Here is a 14,174-nt window from a genome sequence, read left to right on the forward strand (position 1 = left end):
ATTATGCCATACTTGGTATAATTGTTGTAAAAAAAATAAAAAATAATCATACAACACAACATCAACACTTAAATCAACCAGCCATGACATTAAAAGCAAAGCACAATTCTGTGAAACTTCTCCCTGAGCTGCTGGGGCAGCTCCGGCCCCTTGGGGCATAACCCTATAAGAATTCTGGGGTTTGCTGTGGTGTCCCAAAGCCCCATACGCAACAGGCAATAAGCACTGGGCGTTTTGATGCTTTACTAATGTGGCCAGCATTCATTTTCTTCAGCAATTTGTGTTACACTGGCTTTTCGTTGGGATCAGGCTGGATGGGCTAGCCTGTGGAATTGCCTTTGGATGAGCCATGATACCCATGATGCTGTCATCAGTTTACTGGAATATACAAGTGACAATCAGTGTTATTCGATTCACCTGGCTGTAGTCATAGTGTTGTTTCTGTGCTGTTTTTGAACTTTGCCTAACATCAAGTCCCATGACCTTACATATAGTAACCTCATGCTGAAATCTGCAATCAATTTATGATATCCATGTTACTTCGCACCTAACGTGAATGTTCATTTGTGATAATTTTGTGATAATGTTAATTGTGCTACAGTTTTATATAAGATCTGCCCTCCCTCACCTTCGTCACCTACACCTAAATGTCCTTTTTTAATATTACCGAACTACTAATTACATTTGCCTCATTAATAAACCATAATGTTTACAACACAACAACACAACATCATTTAAAACCAGACAATAATAAAATCCCCCTGAACAATATCCACAAAAACCACTTTGACCCTTATTTGAATTGGAACACCTCTCTCACTTGCATTCAGCTGGGCCGTATTGCATTTAAAACCTTCTGAAAACTCAAAATAGGCTTTGTTTGCACATCAATGCCTTCTTTTCATGAATGAGGAGGCATCAGTATTCAAAGTCCAAAGCTGCTTGAGTGAAAATTCATTATTTAACTGTTCATAGTACATCGGTTTAAAGTCACCGTCTAAAACCGTAAAAAACATTTCAACATGCATAAAGCTGAAAAGCTTAAAGCTTTGATATCTAGTAGAAAAAATAAATAAATAAATAAAATAAAATTATCATCTTTAATAAAGGAAATAGTTTAAAGCAGCAGTTCCCTGGTATCACCACTTGCATCTGAAATAAGTAACACCAATGCATACTTGGTTAACTGTCCTAGTATTCGAACCATAGTCAAAATCCAGTGTCAAGTTTTTAATCAGCATAAAAATGATTTAATCTATTCTATCACTTTTGCACATACAGTATATTACATGCATCCAAAAACAGCAACTGGCATTATAAATGACTTTAGTTTGGAGCAAATGAATCTGAGAGGAACCTGACATTAACAACATATGCTTTTTCCCTAGAACATAGGGCCCTACAGTATGCTTTGATAGGAGCACTGTTTCTGTGCTAATTCACCAGCATTAAGTTTCGTTGGGTCAACGAGTTGGAAAGCTTGATCGCAATGGAGGTACATGTTGACTCTAATGATAGACTGACTCATACAATGCTTTCCAACTGGCTTTTTAGGTAGGCAACATTTTGGCTGTATTTCTGTTCTCATGAGATTCAGTTCTAATTTAAAGGCAGCTACCCACTGCTTAATCTGAAAGAAAAACCAATTATTTATTCATCTTGATTAATGTAGTCCTATCATTTTGTCTACATCGTTCTGTTTTATTGTACTCTTTTAATAAATGTGTTTCTATGTGTTTATGTAATAGTTATGATGAGACCCCATGCTATAAGGAATAAGGGGAAAAGTTATCCTAATAGTAACAAAGTGGCATGGTGGCTTAATGGTCCAGGATCCGGGTTTGATTCCCACCTTGGGGTCTGTGTGCATGGAGTTGCATGTTCTCCCTGTGCTTGGTGGGTTTCCTCACACAGTCCAAATACATGCAGATTAGGTTAATTGGCGTTCCCAAATTGCCCATAGTGTTTGAATTTTGACCGGAGGTCCTACCACGATTGTAAAAATTGGAATAAACGCACTGGTTACCATTGGCCTACTCAGTCCCGAGTTGGACCACAGAGGTTGCTAGATGGATGCTTATATCTCTAACTTTTTTAAGTTTGCTTAAGGTAGCCTACAGCATTCTAGTGTGTTACAGTAATGGTTAAAACGTTGCCCAGCAAGGTAAATACCTTTTGAAGGATAGTTTCCTGCCTTCAGAATGAAATACACCTACTGAGTTGATTTCCAAAGGCAGGCTTTTGAGCCATCTGATTGGGTTATATACTGGCTAGACCTAGATGTGACCCACAGGTCACACATTCCTCATCTGACAGAAAACACAGGCTGCAAAAGTCAGCGTTTACCTCCTGGGATAGTACAGAAGTGTTACTTCCACTGCTCTGTTGCTTATCTCTTCCTGTATTCCTGTCAATCAGTCTTCAAAATGTTTTCTTCCAGCAAACTTCGGCTATATCAAACTCTTCTCTTTCTACCATCCTTTCTTTTTTCATCTGCTTCAACCATAATGTCTCTTCTTCCTTCCCACATCGCCTACACTATCTTTCCATCCCTATAAAGCACATTCCTTTCTTTTGGTCAGGAACTGGCCTCTACAGAAGCAGCATGTTCCCAAAACCCTGGGGAGTAATCTCTCTACACAGACAGAACAGACCTGATGGCTGCCGCTCTAAAGAAAAATATCTACCCATGAGACTCCATGCTCTCATGATGTGATCTATAAGTTATCTATAAATTTCCTCTCAAGAACACAATTACAGATTTTTTCTTTAGTACGGAAAGGAACTTCTGTAGGAGGGAGCGGAGGAAGAAATGCATGATCAGGCAAGGGCAATAAAAAGGCCATAAAAGGTTTTTTAAAGAATTTAAAGCCAACTAATCCATGATTTTAGGTTTTTGATTACACTAAGAAAGGCATCATAGAATAACATCTGCAGAAGAAGGAACTAATAGAACATACTGAAAGGGTTTATTTAGATTTCAAATGAAAGAAGTCTGGCTTATATAATCTCCCACAATAATAAACACTAATATGTTATGACCAAGATTGGAAGGAGGAAGACGTGCTAGTAAGTGATGCACAACAAAAGTAGAGGTTCAGCAATTGTAGAAGACAAAGACACGGAATTACAAAGATTCTTCTTGCTATGAACAGTTACTCTAATTTGTCTTTTCAGTAATGTGAGCTGAACGCACATGTCTTTTGGATATCCTGCCCTTCCTCCTCAGCTGGGTATATGGGAGTATTCTTGGATGAAACATGTTTCTGAGCAGGTGTTTGACACATTATGATCTATCTGGGGTGAATCAATAACATGCTGCTAAAGTGGTATTAAAAACAAAACAAAAGTCAAGTTCTCGAGCAAAATCCATGATCAGCAATGCATCATGTGCCTGCAATGAACCTGAAAGATTGTCTTCAGTGCAGAGTCCTCCGAGCTTGCGTTCAAGAAAAAAAGTGCAAGGTTCAAACCCGACAAAAAGATGCTATCAAGGACATGTAATGATGATAACTTGTCCTGGCAACTGAACTGTGGGCGTTTGTTTTTCCATTTTTGCTTCTCTTAGTATGTACAGTATATCTCCATCCACTCGGAGCTCTTATTGCACTTGTCCTGTTTATTGCTTTTCGAGTAAAGGCTAATGGCTGAACATGATAAAGATACAGTGGATTACATGAATGTTCCCCACTAAAGCAGTCAATGATTTCTCTGACTTGTTGGCTTTCCTTTTCTTTCATTCTGGTGCTAGAATAGAAGGAGATCGATAATGACAGAATGACACTGAAACAGCATAATAACTGCATTCGGTGTGTGATACAAAGACATAAATAGGCTCGTAAAAGCATAATGGTTGAGTAATTTCAGACAGATGGTGTCCTGAGCACTAGAAGACAAACAGACTAGATAGAATATAGCAACACATGACTTAAGCAAAAATCCCTGACTGATCTTTCTATAATAAATACATTAAATACTTAAAAAAATTTTTTATTGAGCCACCTCTTATGTCTTCATATTTTGCATCCATAGTCAGAATAGATTTTTTTCTGTTGTCCTGAGGAATGGTTCTCCAGCAATCAGAGAAAAACAGGTGCAGAAAATGACAGATGATCAGGCCGATGATTAGTGCAGTATCCTAGTGATGCTGAAGGCTGCGTGGTTGGAACAGATGAGAGGGGAAATGAGGTCGCTGCTGAGGTTGTTACATAACCCATTTTTAAACTGGATCTTTGGGCACTTTGCAGCCTGTCACAGTATAACAATTGTTCCAATTGAATTTTATTTAATATGGAGAAATGAGGGGTGGCTAAAGACTTTTTCTTATTATTTTATATCAAAAATATATTTAAAACCATATATGAGGAACATTTAAGTGAAACATCATGCACCATTTGGCTTTGCCTAAGCACTTCACCTTTTTTCCTTGCTCATATATCTGCAAATATTCGTCCTTACTGTAACTCCAGATAAGAGCAATTTCAGTGCAAAGTACAATTACAGTCATAAAAACCAGACATGTTCTTTGATTACTATGAAAAACGGTCTGCTCTATCAAAAAGCCATTTTAGTCAGGTTGATATCTAGCTATAAACACCATCTTTTGTTACCTTATTCTTTTTACATAACCTTTTTAATAGCATTACTTGAATTTTCGTTTTGAAACACAGCAGGTAAGGTTGGGGTTTATGTAGGGTAACTCTGGCTTAGATGGCCTCCTGGCTTGTTAGCACCTGAAACTACATCCAGCAATCTGATCTGATCTGACGTCAGAAGTAAGGTCAGTCCACAGATTATTTGCATTCTGAGGAGGTACAGCTGAAAGAGACTTTCAGTAGGTTCCTCGTTATCAGCTGAAGGCTTGCTGTTTCAAGATTCAAGAGCTGCAACAGATTTCATCAGCTGTTGTACATAAATTATCAAGACCATTTCAGCATGAAAGCATGAAGAATCCACAGATAAGTACATGAACAGCAGTAAATCATCGTGTCTTTGATTGTCTTGACACCATGTGACAAAGGCTCCAGAATAAATTCCAATCATCATTAGGAGGAATGCACCCCGAATGGGGAGCTAGTCTATTGCTCACTCATACATAAGTGGGAATTTTACATAGCTCATCGGGCTATCAGCATGATCAGAATCAATCCACACACACACACACACACACACACACTGAGAACATGCCCTAAAACAGTAACCGCTTCTCAAGATTAAGCAAGGCACACTGGAGCTATAACACCAACCTCTTACATCAAAGCGCCACCCCAGATCCAGACAAAAGAATCTATTTAATATATTATTTCATATAGTGTACCATCTCACTTTCTAAAGGCAATACACAGCTCGATTATATACTCCGCAGAACATTTCCAAAGGAGCTACACATTTATGTATTTATCTGTTTTGCGAATGTACAGTACTGATTTTAGATTACTTCCGTCTAAATTGCTATTGTTCTTTTGGCCGCTCCCATTGAGGGCTTTCTATGGTGGACCATCCGATCCGTAAACAACTTGGCACAGGTTTCCTGCCAGATGCCGTTCCTGTCGCAACCCTCTCTTTCTCTTCAGGCTTGTGACTGGCACTGAGGATGCCCTGCATCCAGGGGCTAGGTTTGGGAATTCAACTGGACGTTTGGTACAGCAGTTGATAAGCCTTGATTATCTGCATATATGTATGTGGCATAAATTGTTTGTTGTTCATGAATTCATTTTTTATGGTAAATTTGTTTCTATTTCTTCCTTATAGCACTGCAGCCAATGTCAGTGCTCAAATCTTTATTTTGAAGACTAACCCACACACTGGAAGAATGCCCAATTCTGACGTAATGACTTAAAGTCCCATTAGATAACAGAGCACTGGCAGGAGTCAACGAAAATGGATGCACATGTTCATTCTGTAAACTAGAGCTAATGACACATAACCCTTTTTAGCCCAAATCAAAGAGCTACTTGTCATCCTTTCTATGCGATTATTACAGGAAAGGGGATGCTCTTAGGCCATTACAAGCTTACAATTCTTGCAGTAAACATCAACACAAGCTTCTAGTATGTTGGGCATCTTTTCACGCAGTCCAAGCATTCTGATTCTTCATTTCTTACTTTGGGAGTAAAACTGACACAGCAGTAACTATTAGGCTACGGCAAGCCACAGATCAAGGCTAGACATTAACAAATAGCTAAGGAAAAGCTGATAATCCAGGGTGCGTCCAGAATACATAGAAACTACAGTATGTCTTGTGAGCTCTATCCTCCTCTAAACAAATTCAGGTTCTATTACCTTTTATACTGTTTATCCTATATACAGGGCCGCAGGAGGCTTACAGTCTCTCCCAGGAAACTTCAGACACAAGACGGGGTACACCCTGGACAGGGTGCCAATCCATCACAGGGCACACATCATACACTATGGATAATTTGGTAACACCAGTTAACCTTATCTGCATGTCTTTGGACTGTGGGAGGAAACCCCACTAGCATGGGGAGAACATGCAAACTCCAAACCCGAGGCAGGAATCGAACCCTCAATCCTGGAGGTGCAAGGCCACAGTGCTAACCACTACGCCACCGTGTCGCCTACGAATTCTCAACCAAAAAAATTAATGGTTAAATAAAGTTTTCTTATAAAGTTGGAATTATTTCCACAGAGACTGATTAGAAGATCCCTTTCCAAAGGTTAAATCATGGCTAAGTTAGGAGAAAGTTGTTTTTTGATTGTAAAAAAGGTTTGGCTTGATGGTATACAAGCACATCTCAAGGGTAGAGTCGCTCTTTCAACAGTTTTCAATAGCACAGGATGCATCGAGCAGCCTTGGCTCAAGCTCTCTGGCCCTTTTTAGAGAGTGATGATTAGAAAGAAAAGAGAAGCACACAGGTTGCCCCGACTGTGCATATGAGATGGCAGTATGCTGAGTGCTGAGTCAGCAGCGATGCCACAGAGGAGGAGGCTGAGTCAAATACTGACCTCGTCACTATAGACAGAAGGTTGTCTCTAAGCATCTGCGTGCTAAAATTTTTCCCCGTTTGTTTTTGCTCAGACTGATTTTGGTCTAAATGAAGTTTTCCAGACATTAGACTTTAGTTGTTTAGTTTGGTTTATCTAACATGAACATGAACAATATGCCTTATTGAGTACAAAGCGCAATGCCACATTCTAAACATGTGACATAAGTAGAAGTGAAAACATACATGTTTAAATATTTGTCTTTATTTTGCTAAAATCAATAGGAATCAATGAAGGATGGGATATATACTGTATTATCTGCCATTTTCAAAAAAATAAATGGCCTAGGTCATCATAGCACTAAATCTTTCAACTATATTTATATTCCGGAATATAAAAAAAAAAAAGAATTCTAACAGATATTACAAAGAGCGACTAAATCTGTTCTAGTTTGAAGAATAATCAGACACAACTGTCTGTATGCAGCATCCGAGCTTTTGAAGTCTCACCAGCTTTTTAGAGGCTTTGAAGTCTTGCTTCATGAGTTGAAGCGAATGTGAGTGCGTGTATGCGGGTGTGTGCGTGTTTGTAGCAGCTGGTGTTATGTGCAAAGCAGTCACAGTGACAGGTCTGTAGTCCACTGTGAAAATAGTTGTGTGGTTATGGATTAGCCTTGTGCGGTGTAATTATTATTGGAAAGCTAAAGCACAGCAGCCCTACTGACAAGTATGAACATGGATTAATACTTACTGAGGGGCAGGCATTGTTTCATGAGTTAGTTTGTTAAGAAAAGCTCTTACACCACTGTATAATAATACTGTATAAGCCTATACAAAAGAAACTGTAACAGAGAAGATATTAACAGCCACTTATAATGGTGACCCACATGATTAGAGAAGATTATAGTGTTGAATGATGAGGTACAGGATTTTATGTTTTTATTTAACATCGTTAAAAGATTAAAGCTAAAAATAAGCTGATCAGCTTTGATGTAGTTAGTAGTATTTCAGGTTAAGGCCTATGTATGTCTGCTTGTCTTTCTGGATGACAGAACTCTCTGCCTAACTTATTAATACAAAGAAATAGAATTTTGAGTACCCTATGCCTTGTTTAGGCTAAGTAGTACTTCTTTTGTCGTCCACCAAATACACTCCATGTTCAGACAGGTTATCAGTTCATCGGTAAGCAATACCAGTAAAAATATTCAGGTTAGCTTTTCTAATTAATATCTGTTAGTGAAGGTGTTTGTTTACATTAAGCAAATAGCTTATTAATAGTTTATTGTAAAGTAGATTAATAAATCTGGCACATAACTGATTATAACATCACATTTACTCAACATTTTAATATCATTTATGGTGTCGGTTAAACTAAGTACGGCAAAAGTTTCATTAAATTCTGTGCAGCAGTGGATTTAAGACGCGCCCATAGCCCATATCGCCCAAAACCATCTTGTAATCTGGCACAAAACTGCTATACCTTCATCTGTACTCAACATTTGGACAGTGTTGGGGGACGTTACTTTTTAAAGTAACTAAATTACAAAATTTTTGTAATTAAAAGTAATCAGTTACATTATAATTATTCTACCATCATCACACAGTGAAGTTTGGCCTATAATCTGTTAACTACTAACAGCAGAATAACAGAGGAGGGCAGGTTATCGTGGGGCGGGGCTTGTAGGACGACTTTTACCCCCGTACCTCCCCTCCCCCCGTAACGGACATAACGCGTTAGATTACTCCTTACATCAAAAAAGTAATCAAAGTACTCTAACCAGTACTTAGACACAAATCCTTTCTTTTATTTATATAGATGTAGGCTATAATGATTATAGTATTTCCATGGTTAAGCAGGGGTTCCTATTAAAGTGGCTGGTGAGTGTATACATCGTTAAGCCTTAGTGTACACACCTGAGCTGCACCCAACACTGCATTTTGATTTTATTTATGGCGCAGGTTTTACTTCAGGCAGATATCTAAAAATTGGAAAAGTTTCATTAAATTCTGTTGAGCCAGCTGTGCATAATTTTATGACATCTGGCTGGACAGACATTCAGATATACAGACTGGACATTTTCTCACACTGGTTTTGAGTCCTCTTGAAACGTTTCAAGAGGGGTTTTGAAATGTAAGGATATCATTGAAAGAGCAAGTTTTGACCAATGGACAGACAAAACCTTTTTTTTTATTTATATAAATGTAGGCAAATCTCAAATCTAATATTTGCATGGTTAGGCAGGTGTTTCTATTAAAGTGGCTGGTGAGTGTATACATCGTTAAGCCTTAAGGTACACACACCTGAGCTGTTGGTTCGGCCCCTGTAGACATCATCATAGGCTTTCCACTGTTGAGTAACATGGTAAGCATGGATGAAGACCACCAACACTCCCACCACACAGCTAAGAGGAATGAAGGCAGCAGTGCAGAGAGCTGTGTACACATTTGGGATGAAGCACCTATACACACAGAGACAGAGAGAGAGAGAGATAGAGAGAGGGAGGGGAGTAGAAAAATACAGAGACACATAGTACATAATTTTAGTTAATTAGTTCAGTTTAAACAAAGTGCTAATTGAGTCAAACTGGTCTTCGTGGTTATTATACAGCATGAATTTATAGAAATGTTTAGTTCCTATTAAGTGGAATGTTAAAGTATATGTCTGCAATTAGCTGTACATCTGTGACCTGAACAGTATATTTGTCTGTGTATATCAATGTAGTGTATGTGTGCAGTGGTTGGTTGTGTTGTGTATGCGTGCCATTGATGTACGTCCTGTCTATGTCTGAGCTGTGCATGTCTGGGTGATATACAGTATGTGCTGTATATGTCTATGTTCTGCATATCCTGTGGTATATGAATGCATTTGCTTTGTATGTCTGTGGTGTGTAAATCTGCTTGCCCGACAGTCCAATCACGGGTGGTGTTTATGTCTGAAAAAACAGACATGCAAAGTTTCAGTATACTTTCTGAGCATATCTGCGTTATTTATGCATGTGCTATGAATAACTTTGTGCTATATGTACTGTATGCATGCCTCATCTCATTGTCTTAGCCAATTAGCATGCCTTAGGACTGTGGGAGTAAACCCAGAGAAAACTGACCAAGCACGGGAAGAATATGCAAACTTGTTCCTGAAGTGGGAATCGAACGAGTCCGGGAGTTGAACCCGGCCCCTGGTGGTGCAAAACAACATGGCTAACCACTAAGCCACCGGGCAGGTCTGTGCTGTGTTAATCTGCTTGCTGTAATGTCAAGGCTGGTCTTAATGTCCGAAAAGGTTTCAGCTTGATTTTCGGTTTCCTGAGGCAGCAATGCCGTCTCTCCCTGTCTGGTTGACACGTTCCCATCCTCCCATTTTATCTCAGGAATTTCTTTCCATCTGCACTTGTTTTTCGCCACTGTGCAATTAGCAATTCTCAAACTGGCATTCGCCATGGGAAAGCTTGGGGAGTGCAATAGAGGCTGATTTTTGTTTTGACGTGATGCTTGTCCAAATAGAAAGGACCAGCCCCTTGTTCACAGAGCCGAAGAAGTAATTTTACTCTGAGAGAGATGAATGGCACTTTATGTCACTAATGCAACTCGAAGCATGCGAAAGGTGGTATGGAAGGGTAAATACTCTTATTATTTCATTATTTGCTTTAACTTCACTAAGCGAACTCAGGCTTTCCAAACACAGAATGTTATTTCACATCCACACCTAAGAAGAACGCAAAGTCTTCCCCAATACGTCAACCCAGGGTAGCATTAATCTTTCATATTTCACTATTTAAATCATACGAGTAAACAAGTTACTCTTTTTACACTTGAAGGTCAAATATCCCACAGTGGCAACTGTGGCTTCCCACAGCTTTGCTGTAATATTAGCTTCACTCAGGGAGGATGGAATGATGTTGAACTATAACTAAGGCCCGCTACCTAACAATACAGGGTGGAGAAGGGAAAAGCGTGAGGACAGATTAAAAAAAAAATACGGAGAGGTCACGCAAAGTTAGCTGACGTACACTGCCCGATAAATCACCCGAGGGAGTGGTAAAAGAAGGAAAGCAAACTCTTAATCACTGTATGTGCAAACAAAATACTTTCCACTCATATTGCCAGACAAAGGTACAGTACAGGCATAGTTCCATTTAAAAGTACCTTTAATTTGTGAAGCTGCTCTGGGATTAAATTTACACAGCACTTTGATTTCTCCCTACAATAAATTGATGTGTCAATCATATCAGTGTGATGAACTGGAAATCTATATTTGACTCTGTAGTAAAGCCGTTTTGACTAACTTTTAATAAATCCTGACCTCCTAAATGATGTGGAAACAAATAACATCAATATATTACCATTGATCAATTATATACCAGTAAATGATGACAGGATCATGGGCACCCATGGCTCACCCATGTCTGCAGGGACTAAAGGCCAGTTCGTCCGGTCAGATCCCACAAAAAACCCAATGCATCACAAATCAATGAAAAAGAAAAATGTCAATGCACGCCATGACGAAAATGTACCAAAACACCCAGTGCACCAAAGCCCCCTGTACATGAGTCTTGGCCTCCAAATTCCCAGGATCCCAATGCAACCAAGCACCCATGGGATGCACCAGACAAACCAGGCAGATCCACAGCACCCAATGGATCAAACACCACAGTACACTGTAGGGTCATGTGAAGTCTTGGCCCAAGGGGCTAAAGTGACATGTAGTAACATGTAGCTAAGCTATACGCTAGCTAAGTATGCTTAACTAGCTAGACAGATTTTTTTTACTGTATGACTGCTCCGTATTAAAATTGAGATGTACCACTAATTTTTAATTGCAGTTGTGTTTAACATATTTAAGTGTTGCTCTAGCCTAAGGGAAGCTCCTTTTGGTAGACCGGTAATATATACAGTGCTAAAACGTGTACAAACTAACATGAGCTAACTAGCTAGCTAATAAACCTAGCAAAGTAATTAAACCCCAACAGCATTTGGCTAAGAGCTACAGTAAGCTATCACTACTACATGATCACTAGTTCAACTCAAGCAAGTTACTACTACAGTCAGGTCAATGTTGTTTTGTAACCCCTTTCCACTACATTTAATATTAATGCTAAAAGATTTCAGCATACGCAGTGATTGCTTTGACTTTTATCAGCTGCATGGTGCAAATTTACTTTGCCTAATCCAAACACAGGATGCTAGGAAAATGATTTATGGCTTAATATTAGCAAAGAGCTTTTGGCAGCAGCAACATGGGACCATTCAATCAGCTCAATAAACTAAAGTGGACATCCCGTTCCTTGTGGTTTTTCCAGCCAGTAAAGGCGCAAAAAAAGGATTAAACATATAGTGGAGAAACGTGCAACCCTCATTTTCTTTGCAAAGTTAAAAGAGACAGGTGATGAATTAAGAACAAGCAGAGGCTTTGGTATGCTGTCGGACTTGTGCTGGTGTGGGCTGTGGCTACTTGTTGTCTTATAGGGATGCATCACAACCAATCAATACAAAGTACAATTTGAATGATTACCTTTAACATGATGGGAGTGGTCATAATCAACTTCCATCCAAAGAGCGTGAGGGCCCACTGAATTTTTTAGTAAAAAAGTCGTTTTTACAGTCACATCACAGTGTGAGACGGTGCTATCCTCCATTATTATCAAAACACTAATTTGGGGAATTGTGTTAATCACTCCAGTAGAGTTATACTGTATAGACATTCTAATACGTTAAAAACTGTAACAATTAGTCATGTCATCTGAACAACAAACTCATTGTCTCTTTTTTTTTTTTATATTTTAATCCGTCCACATGCCACCCAGCACATCGTGCAAGGATACTCCCTACCCTGGAGATATATCTGTCTTTTCTATGGAAGTTACTTAAGAGACGGGTAATGCCCAATTTAAGAACGGCAATTAGCCTAACCTGCATGTCTTAGGACTATAAATTAGGAAACTGGAAGAAGCCTACCAAGCACAGGTCGAACATGCAAACTCCACATACAAAGACCTCGAGGTGGGAATTGAAGGCTGACCCTGGAGGTGCATTTTAAAATGTCCTGCCCGTAGGAAGTAGTTGAAATGTGCCGGACATGACTTTATGGAGTGATGCAACTCTTTTGTAATCAGTAAAAGATTTATCGATTGATTGATTGATTGAATGCGCAGTGTACGGTACTCTATACATACACATATGGGTTGCCCATCCATAGGCAAAAATATATTTAAACACAGATTACAGCAAATACTCAAATTTACAGCTTCTGCCTTCATGCTGAGCATTTCTTAATGTATCAGAACTTATGTTAGATGATTTTAAACACAGCAATTTTCTCAGCCAATTCCAATGTACTACTGACCCCAGATGACCCCACAGATGAAAGTTAAGTGGTATTTAGTCTGTTTTTCATCTGCTATTGTTAGTTTTGAAGAAAACTTGGGTCTAAAATATCTCAAATATCACATAAGAAAAAACGGCTTTTGGGTCAACTTGTCTTTACTTCTGTCAAAAACCAAAATATATATAGTAGTTGCCTGTTGTTGTTTTTTTAAACAAGAATGCTTAAAAACATGATTCTCTGATTAAGTTCCTTCGAGACGGTGTACATTCTGTAGCTCCCTGTCTGAAAACACTACCTTGGACATTACTTCCTTGTGAAGAGGCGGGAACTGGAAAGCCGTGTGAGATGAGGTGAGATGACATCACTTGTTTGTCTCTGCGAGAGAGGGTTATTTACCTTTCCGGCAAAGGCAGGGAGTGCAACCACCCTGGAGACCGCAGGAGTGTTGCTCAGGAAGAGGGAGGAGAAAGAAGCTATTACCTGAGCCTGGGAGGGTATGAAATTCACTGTATACACACTCACTGCTTGTGACCTCATAACCAAAGCAACTAAAAATAACCCCAATACCCTTACTTACTAACGGCAGTAACCACCTCCACTCATTCTGGGTATGGAACTTGCACAAACTACAAAGGAAGTACTTATTCTGCGGGTCAGGACGAGTGAGCTTAATCATCCCATGTACAAGTTAACAAAGAACAAAGTGTGCCTACAGCATGTGTTTGCAAGGGTGTATGTGTGTTTGAATGACAGGTGTGATATAGTGATCTACATGGCACATGTTTGTAGAGTCCACTGCCAAAAAGTGGTTTTATTTCACCACTTCTCAAACTTTTGGTTTACCTTTTTTGGTTTATGAAGCAAATTTATTAATGTTTAAGGACTAATAAATAATAACTATATCTACG

At 39.1% G+C, this 14,174-nt stretch overlaps 1 protein-coding gene across 1 annotated transcript in view; it reads right to left on the bottom strand.

The window, feature by feature from the left end:
- adgrv1 (adhesion G protein-coupled receptor V1) overlaps positions 1-14,174 on the bottom strand; it is a 116,074-nt gene that overhangs the window by 11,459 nt on the left and 90,441 nt on the right. Inside the window, exon 85 of the mRNA XM_053481342.1 lies at positions 9,246-9,403. Within this exon, the coding sequence (XP_053337317.1) occupies positions 9,246-9,403 (158 nt within the window). The remainder of the gene's footprint in view (positions 1-9,245; positions 9,404-14,174) is intronic.

The sequence above is a fragment of the Clarias gariepinus genome, chromosome 21 (genome assembly GCF_024256425.1).
Source record: "Clarias gariepinus isolate MV-2021 ecotype Netherlands chromosome 21, CGAR_prim_01v2, whole genome shotgun sequence".
NCBI classification, from domain to species: Eukaryota; Metazoa; Chordata; class Actinopteri; order Siluriformes; family Clariidae; genus Clarias; species Clarias gariepinus.